The following is a 12,253-nucleotide window of genomic DNA, read 5'->3' on the forward strand; positions in this document are numbered from 1 at the left end:
AGTCTCACAAGTAAACAACACAAAAATCTGATTCCATGCTCTGTTGATGTAGCATTCATTACTTTCTGTGCCAAAGTCCTTGCATTTTAAAATATTTACCACACTGGAATACTGGATTAAGAGAACTACAGAATTAAAATATGCCACGCTTGCTGTGTTAAAAATAAAAGACAGTGAGTGACTAGGGAGTTCAGTTAACAGCTTCCACTTTGAGAATGCACACTGTTGAATTTTCACTCATTACTTTTGTCCTCTTACTACTTTAAAGATAATATAATTGTAAACATTATGTAAAAGTAGTTGCAAAAACATTACGGACATTATTAATTTTTTTTGCATGAAATGGGTACTTTTGATATGAGAACAGAGAACACTTGTATTTTGAAGGAGGGAAAGTATATTTTGGGCAAATTGCTACGATAACAGAGTATGCTTGCACTCTTACTTTGTTACTTGAGCTTATGATGGAGAATCATCACAACTCAATCAGGGTCAGCTCTGAAACTTAAGCTTCAGTTGTAGACAGTTGCTTAACATAGACCAAAGTCTGGTGACTCCTAACATTTTCACAACCACATTAACCGACCATCTTTTAATTCATATAGATGGTGAACTCAACTCACAGCAGTCACTTTTAATACAAAATATGGCAGAGACACAGTACACGACAATAACACAGAACAGTAGTAACAGACTTCTGCCGTTCCCGTTACAGCTCAAGATTTTGCCATGCAATGATTTTTATTTAACAGGCAGTCAAAGAGAACTTGCTGTGCATAGGTTGCTTCCAAAAACTAAAAATATGTTTAATCATTTCCATAGTATCAAGAGAGGTTTTATTAAATTATTCTGGCCTGTTCAGCTTTTCAAACACATCCAGTTTACTCACTTGTGCATTTCTTAAGGACTTCATTGTCTAGGAAACGTAACCTGTATGGTAATTAAAATCTATTCCATGGAAAAAAGGGAACGGAGTTTGACACAGGACAGTTTGACATTCCTGGAGTTAGCTGTGCAATAAACTCTTTCTAGATCAAGTGTTCTTGATTATTAGCATGTAATGACAAAGCAGTCTATAATTGCCACGAAGTACCATCTATCCAAGGCGTACAAGAATCTTTCATTTGCTTCCAAAGTGCTCTCACTTTTCCCCCTTTCCTCTCTCCTTCCCTCCTTCATTTCTTTCAATAATTTTCCTGGTAGTCTTCTACATACATGCCAAAGTCTTTCAACATTTGTTTCACCTGGCAGCTTAAGGGACATCCTATCTCTATGGAATTCTACTAGCTACTCAGATATTTTCTCCCCTCCCTCTGCCGATACAGTTTTATGATTACGAATCAGACTCACAGTCCTGTCATGGTTTGTAGAAAGACCAACATGAAGGACTGGTGCCTCTTTCCATATAAAACTCCAAACAAATAAATAAACATCTGTATGCAAACACCAGTATTTAAACACAGTCAGCCAAAGTAACTGAATCAAGCTGCCTGTAGCTTGAACACTGACAATTTGAAAGATAAATCCAAGATGCTCATTTTGTATTTCAATAGGTATTACAACAGTAGAGCACTCACACAGAATGTTATCAGGAATAATGTTGTAACTGGATATTTTCTGGAGAGCTTTGCAAGGCTAGATGAAGGATCCTTCACTTGCTTAACAGTGTGTTTTTACAGGCTTATTTTCCACATTATCTCTACAGCACTGACTTTTCAGGCCGTTTGACCTTTGCTACGCTATACAGCAGCACTGCCTATAAATATTTTGTAGGGAGAACACAAACATATTAGAGATGGCGAGGAGAAGGATGCAACGGGACAATACCTGAGAATGCTTGGAGACCCAGTGGCGCAAGACATTCAGGACACGATTCGTGGCTGCTCTGCGTATTATGAACTCTTTGTCGCACATGCGTTCAGAATTGTTAAATCCTGTGCCAAAAGAAAACCCACATTAATTTTAAGGAAGGTAGCAAACATTCAAACATAGGATTAATAACTTGGGTAAACTGAAAGCTCATGGAACATTTATGTGTAATAAAAGGAAGGATGCGTATACAGATTTTCAAGTATGACCATTTGGGCAGCTGAAATTCTGCAAAATCAGTAGAATACAACCCTACTCAGGATAACTAATACAGACACGTCCTTGTGTTCAGTATTCAGTTTCAGAAAGATAGAGAATATTTCCCATTGTCATTAACATCAGTTCTCCCTCCAGTACGGAAAAAACAGACCAAAAATGTACAGGGCCCGTAATCAGGCAGATTGCAAAAGGAAAGTAAGTGCGATTTAGAAAGGAAAAAGAGGTATTATAAATTTCAAAAATGGTAAAGAAATGGGGGAGGATAGAAGTCTAAACACAGAGGAGAAGAAGGTAAACACAGAAATGTCCCTTCGTGGTATTGTACAGGCTCTACTAGTCGAAAGAGACTGTTCAAATAACCTATTTTGTTTTTTTACTGCTGGAGTGACAGGGAAGTGGGCAGGTATACAGTAAACACATTTACAACAAGCTGCCTTAAAACAAAGATTTGCCACCTTCAGCATTTCCCCACACATCTGGTAAAGACAACTTTTTTCCATTCAGCAATATTTACTTACAAAGAAATGGTTTTAAAAACAAACAAGAAAGTTTCTCTAAACATTCAAACTATTGCTTCCTTTTCTTCCAGTTTCTGCTTTATCTCGATAATAAATACAATCTGCATGATAACATAATGAATAAATTACTTTAATAATAATGAAATTATTACATTAAAATTCCAAATTAAAAAACAAACAAAAAACTCTGAAGACACACTTGAGAGTTTGTTGTCAGATTTGATCTTACACTGTCCTGCTTTTATTTTAACTCAGTGCAGAGTCCAAGTAACAACTGGAAACACTGTCCCATATGACCAGCACTTTACTATTTTTTTGGCATAAAAGCTGCTCTAAATCCAGTGTATTACTATAAATAGCAAAGGCAGATTAAACTTCTATTTATTCTATGAGAAACACATTGGTGGTATTCTTAGAGGCTAGTATTAACTTTGCTTTATTTTTATTAAAGACAATCCCCAAAATCCAAATTTCTGATCTATAATTTTTGAAAGATAAGCAGGGAAATAAACGTTTAACTTCAGTCTTACATCTTTTACTGCAGGTTGGACACCAAACCACAAATATATTTTCTACACTTACATTTCATTGAAGCTTTTAACCTATGGCATATTACACTGCAGTTGACATCTATGATGCATTATCAAAGGAAGTTTCATATTAAAACATCTTCAGGAGTTTCATTGCCCATAAACAGCAAAGTAAACAAAATCTCTGAGGCTTTACTCAGTAAAAGGTAACCTAGGCAACATTTTGCTTGTTAATTTTCCATGCCTTTCACAGTTAACCTCTTGCAGAAGCAATTAGGCATACACATTATAAACTGTTCAATTAGCCACTTCATTGCAGCAATGAAAGTCACAATGAAATTTATATATTAAAGCAGCAGAGTGTTTATCAAAGTAACATTAAGGAAAAGGACTTTCAGCAAGCTGGAAAGAAAACAGAAAGAAGCCTACAGGGACAGTTTCCAGTCAGCTGCAAAAGAATAAAAAGACCAAGGAAGGGGAAAGCAAAACCTCCAGAGATCACACCAGCAAACTTCTGTGGTCCTAAGAATTTCATCAATTTTTAAGCAGTAATTTGTTGTGGAGAAAAGGCAACATGTTCACCGAGATCCACATTGTCAGTATTTAACGTTGAAATCTCGAACCTATAAATGGACATCTCCATTTTTTTAAGAAAGGAATTTAGCTGAACATGGACGCACATGTGAACTTAGGTCCAAGTGGGTGATTCATTGTCAATCTTCAGGTACAAGACTTCAAATAAATATCTAAATCAGTGAAATCTCTGTAGGGAGGCCTTATTGCAGCCTTTCAGTACTTAAAAGGGGCCAATAAGAAAGATGGGGGCAGACTTATTGGCAGGGCCTGTTGTGATACAAGGGGTGATGGTTTTAAATTAAAAGAGGGGAGATTCAGGCTAGACATGAGGAAGAAATTATTTACAGTGATGGTGGTGAAATCCTGTCCCAGGTTGGCCAGAGAGGTGGTGGATGAACCATCCCTGCAGACATCCCAGGCCAGGCTGGACGGGGCTCTGAGCAACCTGAGCTGGTGAAGATGTCCCTGCTCATGGCAGGGGTGGCACTGGATGGGTTTTGAAGGTCCCTTCCAACCAGAATTACGATTCTATGAAATACATTTTTTTTCAAAATAAAACTGGAAATCCATTAACTCCATTCTGACCTTGTTTTTAAATAGCAAACAACTCAGAAAGGCAGGATGCGTTTCCTTCTTTCTTCGCACAATGTTTATAATTTATCATTCTTTACGGAAACAAAAAACAATCCACAAGTCCTCAAGCAACACTTGCTGTCCAAGATTAAATCTTCAGATTAAATTTGAAGAACATCATGTTCATGACCTTTTCTTGTTGAAATGGAAAGGAGTGGTATATCCACTGTTCTCTGTGCACCAGCTTAGCATCCTTCCATTTGGATGTCTGGCTTTGTCTCAGTGTTTTCCCTTAGGACCTGGTTTGAGTAACAGCAGACCTCAGGTAGGCTCCAGATTCAGTATCTTTGACAACAGCTCAGCAGAGTTAGGCCTTAAGCCAGAGCGAGTTATGCTGTAGAATACGACATGAAGTCCTTAGACCTTGCTGAGGCAACTGACGCTGGAGCACGACAAAGCTGCAGGGACATGTAATGTTCAGAAAAAGCCTCTGCCTTTGTTCCTCTTCTATGATCTACCATGCTTTTTCCAAGGAAATGCTTTTGCATTCTATTCCTTCTACACTGAAGGAACACGGGGCAGTTCAGAACAAAGGGATTGATTATACTCCCTCTTCAAGTCATAACAATGATCTGGGCAATGCTGGAGACTTGCACTGCAACAAAGATGAAGAACTGCCCCTCATGAAGGCAGAGATGGGCAAGTCATCACTGAGCAGTGTGGAGAGATCTGCAAAGATGAATAATACGATGTTCTCTAGGTCTATCACCAGAAGACATGGCAAAGTGTGAACCTGTGGAATGGTGCACTGCTGGCTCTTTGCTTTTTCATCCTGAACTGACCTGGACCTGAAGTAGAAGCCAAGTCTGCTAGCATGCAGTAGAGATGGTTACCATCCACACCATTAAAGTGCTAAGGACATTAATTAGATTAGTCTCAAAATTAGTTCTTTAGTAACTGCTACTATTCACTAGATAAGCTTAAATAGATTAATATACTTTTTTAAAATTAAAATTGTAGACAACAGTCATGGATTTTTAATCTATCACCTATATATCAGAAGTCTATATAAGTGTAAAGTAATACACAGGTGGCTAACAGCAAATTTATTCAAAACTAATGTGTCAGTTCCCTTCCAGTCAGGTTAGCAACAGCTAAAACCCCCACCACTTAAGGCACTATACTGTATAATTCCTGATACTAAGAAAATTATGTTGTGTTATTAATCTAAAGTTAGTGAATATTGAACATGAAAGCAAAAGAAATCTCAGTATTTTTTACAGTAATCACATAGATCTTTTTAGTAATGAAAAGGTACTCAAGAAAAAAGGTACTCAAGAACACTTAAATTGGACAGAAGAGTGGTATTAATTTCAGGATCTCACAAAACTTTGAGAAAACAGAAAAAATGTCAGTGGCAAACAAGTACAATCAGTAGGTACTGTTACTTTTTGGGCTTCTAACTTTGACAGAAAAGGCCTAAACAAAACACTAAAAAAACCCCCCAATGAATATTTATTGCTGTAGCTGCATTAATACAGGAGCAGAAACATGCAAAAGCAAGTCCTTGCCTAGCGTTAGTTTTGCTCCTCCTAACTTTCAATGTGACATGGACTTTGGAACAGAGCCTGCAAAGGGGAGATGACCAGACTAAGATCTGATGAAGCCACTACAGGAGCTATCTAAGCAGGCATCCATGAACTTTGATGATGCCATCTGTGTTTCCAGAACTTTTCACAGCACAAACTCCTTCTAATACATTAGTTTTACTGCTGCTCCTTACTTCCCTCTCTCTCCTTCTGCCCACCTAGTCCTCTCTTAATATAACTCCAAATAAAACCCTGAGCCACCATGACGACCGCAACTATTCCATATGCATATTTCAAAGAGCCCTGTATACAAATTTGTCTGTAAATGGCACATTCATGCTGCCACTTACAGACAGCTCATGTGTCTGCTGCTCTCCACGCTGAAAAAGGGAATCTTAATCTTCCAATCCTGTCCGGTTTTGCAAGAGGTAACAGTGCTGCTAGTCTAGCAGGACCTCCTGATGTTGATCTGCAAGGAACAGGCATTTCATCACAGGTTTCATTGCACCCTGAGGCATATCTCGGAGACCATCCTACCAAACGGTTTCCAGTTAAGCTTTTGGCATTGGTGCATCTGCTCTATTAGTCCACATACACTTTTTTCTACCTACTTTTGAGCTAGGAATAGTTTTTAATTCTGATTATACTTCTGATTAATAATTCTGATTAATTCTGGCATCATATCACTCGTGTCCATGACTGGGAGGCACCCTTAGCCATACCGGCTATAAATCTAAGTGGACTGAAAGATCAATGGAATAGCTATATCTGATCAGATAAAATTTCATCTGTCTTGGTATCCAAAAACAAAGGCTCATGGAAAGAATCTTTAAAAGGGGCAATTTTGAAATGGTCTTTCGCATACTGTGTTATTATCGGTATTGAGCAGTCTGGGGGCCAACTCCATACATTACACTTAAATCAGCAGGAAAGCAGGCATGGTTTCTTATGAGATCATCCTCACTGTGGTTCCAGGAGAGGAGAGAGGTGAAGGGTACAGTATAGCACGATTGCCAACTTTCGCAATGTTTTGATCAGGATTCTGTGTGGAACTGCCCTGAAACAATCCATGGTGAATATGTTTCTCTCCTGAAGGAAGCAATCTTTCTACATGAGAAATATCAGTAACATTTCTAATCATTAAAGATCTTAGTGGGCTGCCGCTTCAGTGAGTGCTACTTTCAAGTAATGTTTTTCCCCAGTATCTGTTGAGATTAATATATACTGCTTCCACAAATAATTTCTTCACATAACAGTGATGCAGAACTTATACCACAGGCTATCAAAACACAATGTTAACCTGCAGCATTGCTAGTTTCAGTGAATTACTCCTTTCAAGGTAATTGAATCACTCTGTTCATGTACTTCTCTTCAGATTATGCTGTGCAAAATCCAGTTCGACCTTTGGATGTTTTTGTTATGTGCACTATAATCAAAACTAATATTTTCATACTTTACACTATCACCACAGATTTAAATTTTTAAAAAGTGCTGAATAGACGTATATCTCAACACCTGCTGACAAAACTAGATTAAATTATGGCAATACCTTGTACATAGATAGCTCTTCTTATGTGGAAGTCTGAAGCACTTTTCAGTGGTTGATATCACTATCTATCCCATTAATAAATCAAAGCCCACAGGCAATCAGTGCCTACAGGTAGGATGTGTCACTGTTTCCACCTTTGGAACTGCTGCACTCGGGACCAGATCCAAATATCACATCACGTGTGAGTATGGGACAGAGAACAGATCATCTCCTCAAAAGCTGCTAAAACGACCCTTTAGCAAAATCCTGTCCTGTTTTTTCTTGCTCTACTGAACAAACCTGACTCCATCAGCAATTTACATTATTTCCTCTTTAAAATCCACCTTGGCCAAGAGGAACATTTGTTTTATGTTAAATTCTGCACTGTATATCTTAAATGAAGTACCCTTGCTTTTCTATTTAAGATGTCAAAAACTCTCAGTCTCATTATGGTAACCATAATCTCTGCATTTTGTATTTCTGCATTAATACAGCAGCACACAATTCCTGAGCACAGTAATTAATATGTAAAAAGTTTTGATGATTCATATCTTTTTCAGAGTTTATCTATACATTTCCATTCACAAGATTTAGAGGTAACTTGTTTTAAATTCTGAAGGGTGATTTCAACAAGTTTCTGGTGTCTTTCTCAGCAAATAAACTTCATTTAAGAAAAAGACACTGTATCAGTTTCACCAAAATACTCTGGAATCATGCACTGAAGCTGAGTTAGCAGCTAACATAGGAGAAAATTGGACTCCACTACTTGAGGAGATCAAGCAAACCCCACAGTCCTAGAGAAGTGTAAAGGGAACATTCGTAGTTCATAAAACAGATGACATATAAGCAAAAAAAAAGAGTAAAATGTGTTTCTCTGTCTTATGTTTATTTTCTTCTGATGAGTTGTGGGCCACTGAAGAGTTGTGGGCCAGTTTCATGATGCAGCCTGGCTCAAATCCTGAAAGCTTAGGCTTGGCAAACATCAGTGTTACTTTCTGACCTGGATAAAGAATAAATAAAAACCGCAGGCTTGGAGCAGAGCAGTTTTCATCCACAGATTAAAACTGAAAAATCCTCTCAAATATATGCAGCACAAAAGAAAAGCCTTCCCAACATACACGTGGTACAAAAAAACTAACTAGGAAAGGTTTTCCTTGACATACCTAAAAAAGTCTGGATGACTGCTTAAAGATACCCATCCTTATTGGTGCTCAAGCAAGCAACTGCGTTTCACACATTTCCACAGAAATGTATCAGAGAGTAAGCAGCTTAATAAAAGAAAACTACACTGGCAATGATTCTCCTTTCCTTTTCATTTCTCTAATTATGGTATCAGGTTGCCATACACTAGCCAGCTGAAGAATGACAGAGCTGGAGAAGAAGACCATATTAACTGACAGGAAAAAAAGCATAAAAATTATCATCTCCCACTCACTGCATACAGAATAGTGTATTTGATCAGCAAAACAGTTCTTCCTATTTTTTCTTTTATTGTAATTATCAAATGTGCACATTCAGATTTATAATGGAGCAGGTCATATGAGCACCCTAAGGCTTGGAAGTAGGAGCTATCAAGTTTAGCCATGATCTTTGGGTTACTTCAGTTTAAGAAAGAGCCATATTTAATCATTCACTATGCCAGGGTTTGAGTTTGTTTCACAAAGGGTTATAAACTTATGCAGCATCAGAAGAAGTGTCGATTAAAAAGCAGGAGAAATCAAGTGTCCAATGCATTTCAGGCTTTTAATTTCACTTCCACTGGTCCTTGGGACATACAAAATCATTTTGTTCTAAGAAACATGCCACTGAAAATCCCTGTTGTAACGACCCACGTCAGAAATAAATCCAAGTATGTATTTGATTCTTCTGCCTAAAGCCTCCACCAGAAATATAATCTAACTATCAAATCAAGTCAAGGGATTACAGGATTAGTAAAGTAAATCGCATGGATTCACATGCACCAGCTGATGTACAATAGTGTAACGCAGACAGAGCTATGGTGACTGTGTTTAATTTCTGCAAGATATTTAAGGGAAAGGTTGGTGAACTATTTTTAAATGACTCTCACTTTAAAAAGGCTTTTTCTAATCAGAGTAATTTAAAGAACACAACATTGAGATGAAGCAGTTATGTCATGATGCTGCTGTAAACTTGAACTAAATCCAGAAGTCTAAAAATACATCAGTCCGACAAAATAATTTTAGTTTAATGGATGGGGGAAAAAGAGTGTCTAAAGAACATGCTTAAGATCAAGATTCTCTTGTAACTCCTAATATTAACAACATTAAGGTTGCCCTGAGAATTATAATAACTTATGAGATTATATGGTTAAAACATGAGTACCATGAAGAATGAAAATATTCCTTTAAACTCAAAGAACTGTTAAAATTTGAAAATTTCTTGTTTAAAAATCCTTAAAAACACAGTTACTGCTATAGATATACCTGGCACACGCTCTTGGGTTTTCTGTTCGTTTTTCGTTTGTTTGTTTTTCAATAGAGATACTATCTCGGGAGACCATATTAGAGTCTCACACTTGGAAGAAAAATTTTTAAAATTGCTAAATATCGAAAACATATTTGCAGTTGCGAGTTACGTAACTTGTTAATAAAAATCCGTAACTCATCTTAGAAGTAAAAAATACCAAACAGTGTGCTTTTTTTTTTCAGAAGCAATACAAGATTGCTTTTTATTTTTTGACTTAACGTGATAAATACATGGGTTCAGAGAAAATAGCATTGCTCCCTCCTTTATTATAGAGAGAAAAAAACCACATGTGTGTGCATTAGCATTTAGATCTGTTGTAACCACGCAGGGAATGAGTGTCTGTAGCTTTGTACTGCTGCCCTTTGTAGGATGCATTTTCCACAACCGTAAGTAGCAGTAACTCATTACCACTGGACAACATTCTATGCTTTTCTTCTCTCAGCAACAGCAAAGAAAGCAAACAAGGAGTTAATGTCATCATTAAAACCTAATGGTATATTTTTGTGTACCTGCATACACCTTCAAAATCACATTTGTTTGCATACAAGTGTTTATGTGTGCATGCCTGTGCAAAATCCTAGCCCAAGCTTTCCAGCGAAGTCTTAGGAGAAACCATCCAAATCTTGTGCCTTTATTTATAGATATACCTCTAGAAAAGAACAGATCTTGAATTTCAAAGGTTGTTGTTGCCAATTGTGTTTACACATTGCGGAATATCATGACAAATGTGCAATGTGACAAGAGAATATTTTCCTGACTTATTTATATAAAAGAACTATAGGGAACAATTGACAAAGAAGAAAAGCCTTTTTGAACAGCCTACCATAACAATTATTTTTGTGACTGTTTCAGTACGTCTTAGACACTTTTTTTTTTTTTAAGGCAGGAATGTATGAATTATCTTCCATGAATAATGACAAGAACAGCAACACCGCAGTTGATATTTCTTTGATTTTGTATGACAGCCAAGTGCATTTGCCTGTGTTCCTGCTATGTCTCTTAGTCTCCAGGGAAGATATAAGCAATTTTTACCTCCTGACGTATTTCTGCATTTTGAGTGATCTCCAGCTCTTGATTTCTTTAATTACACATTGCCTATACTCTCAAACTGCTCCATTAGCAATATGAAGAATATAGCAGATCTTTTTGCATAATGCTCACAGTCTTTTCAATAACTATTTGAAGTAGGCTTTCAGACCTTTAACATGCTCTATGTGCCCTGCCACAAAAGAAAGGCTAAAATTGAATCTGTGACAATGTACACCTAGAAACGGAATACACAAAAGACGCTTTTGGAATTTTTTTGTTTAGTTGGGCTGGGATTTTTTACATTAAGCTAAAGGAAGCAGTTTGCAAAATCATTCAGATTTTTTTATGACAATAGGAGGAAAGGTTAAATGGAAAGAAGGTAATAATTGCAAAAAGCCAAATGTATAATTTTTCAGACCATCTGTGAACAAACAGTTGATTGTCATGCAAAACAAAAATTGGCAGGATGTATACCAGTCAACAAAAAAATCTCTGAACAAAACGTCCATCTCATAAGTAGATTCCAGACCATTTATGATTGGGCCACAAATCAAGCAACTTAATAGCAGCATAAACAAATATTAATTGTGCAAGCAATACTTAGGCTTAGGAAGAAAAAAATAAAAAGGAAAAAAACCAAAACAATATAAAACTTCTCACCCCGCACACACCATTCAGTGCCCCAAATGTGAGGAAGAATCTAAACAAACCTGCCCTTTTTATGAACCTTTTCATCACACTCCTACTTGCAGTGTTGACATACTAGGGCTTGTTGCCTGCACACAGTGGTCACAACTCCACGCCAGCTTCTCTCCTCCTCAGCTTAGGAGAGCAGGGGGAGACACCACCCAAGAGCTTGCCAGAGAAGCTCAGCAAAACCACTGGAAAATACATATTCAACACATCTCATCAAGTCAGTCGCAGTAGGATTGTGGTGATGAGTTTCTGGGAAGCAGGAATAGGGACTGTATTAGTCTCCTTCCTTAGATGAAGAAGGAATTTTTCCCTCAGTACTGGCTGATTGCATGATCTATGAAATAGAGAGTTTTCTCTGCAGCTGCTCAGGACTTAATGCAATGGGTCAGAAAACACATGGTTCACAGTGTCATAACTTAGGACATGTCCAGTGCAAATACTTTTTTCCCAAGTATTCCACTCCTCTCACAAACTAAAATATGAGATTAATTCAAGAGAGAGGAACACATAAAAAATGGGATCCTAAATTTCTCCTCAAGTGAAAAAAAGAATCATCATGTTCCCCTGGCTCCCAACTCCCAAGAACAGGGATCGCTAAGACAAAACTAGCTTTCATTTTTAAGTCACTGTTTTAATTCA

The 12,253-nt window shown here is 37.3% G+C and overlaps 1 protein-coding gene across 1 annotated transcript in view; it reads right to left on the reverse strand.

Annotated features, from left to right (window-relative positions):
* Window positions 1–12,253, reverse strand: part of RASGRF2 (Ras protein specific guanine nucleotide releasing factor 2) — a gene marked incomplete at both ends in the record, with an annotated part of 125,256 nt that overhangs the window by 26,089 nt on the left and 86,914 nt on the right. The window contains one exon of the mRNA XM_080362400.1: window positions 1,828–1,934. Coding sequence (XP_080218526.1) covers window positions 1,828–1,934 — 107 coding nt within the window. The remainder of the gene's footprint in view (window positions 1–1,827; window positions 1,935–12,253) is intronic.

Source organism: Nesoenas mayeri (assembly GCF_963082525.1).
Source record: "Nesoenas mayeri genome assembly, chromosome: Z".
Lineage (NCBI taxonomy): Eukaryota > Metazoa > Chordata > Aves > Columbiformes > Columbidae > Nesoenas > Nesoenas mayeri.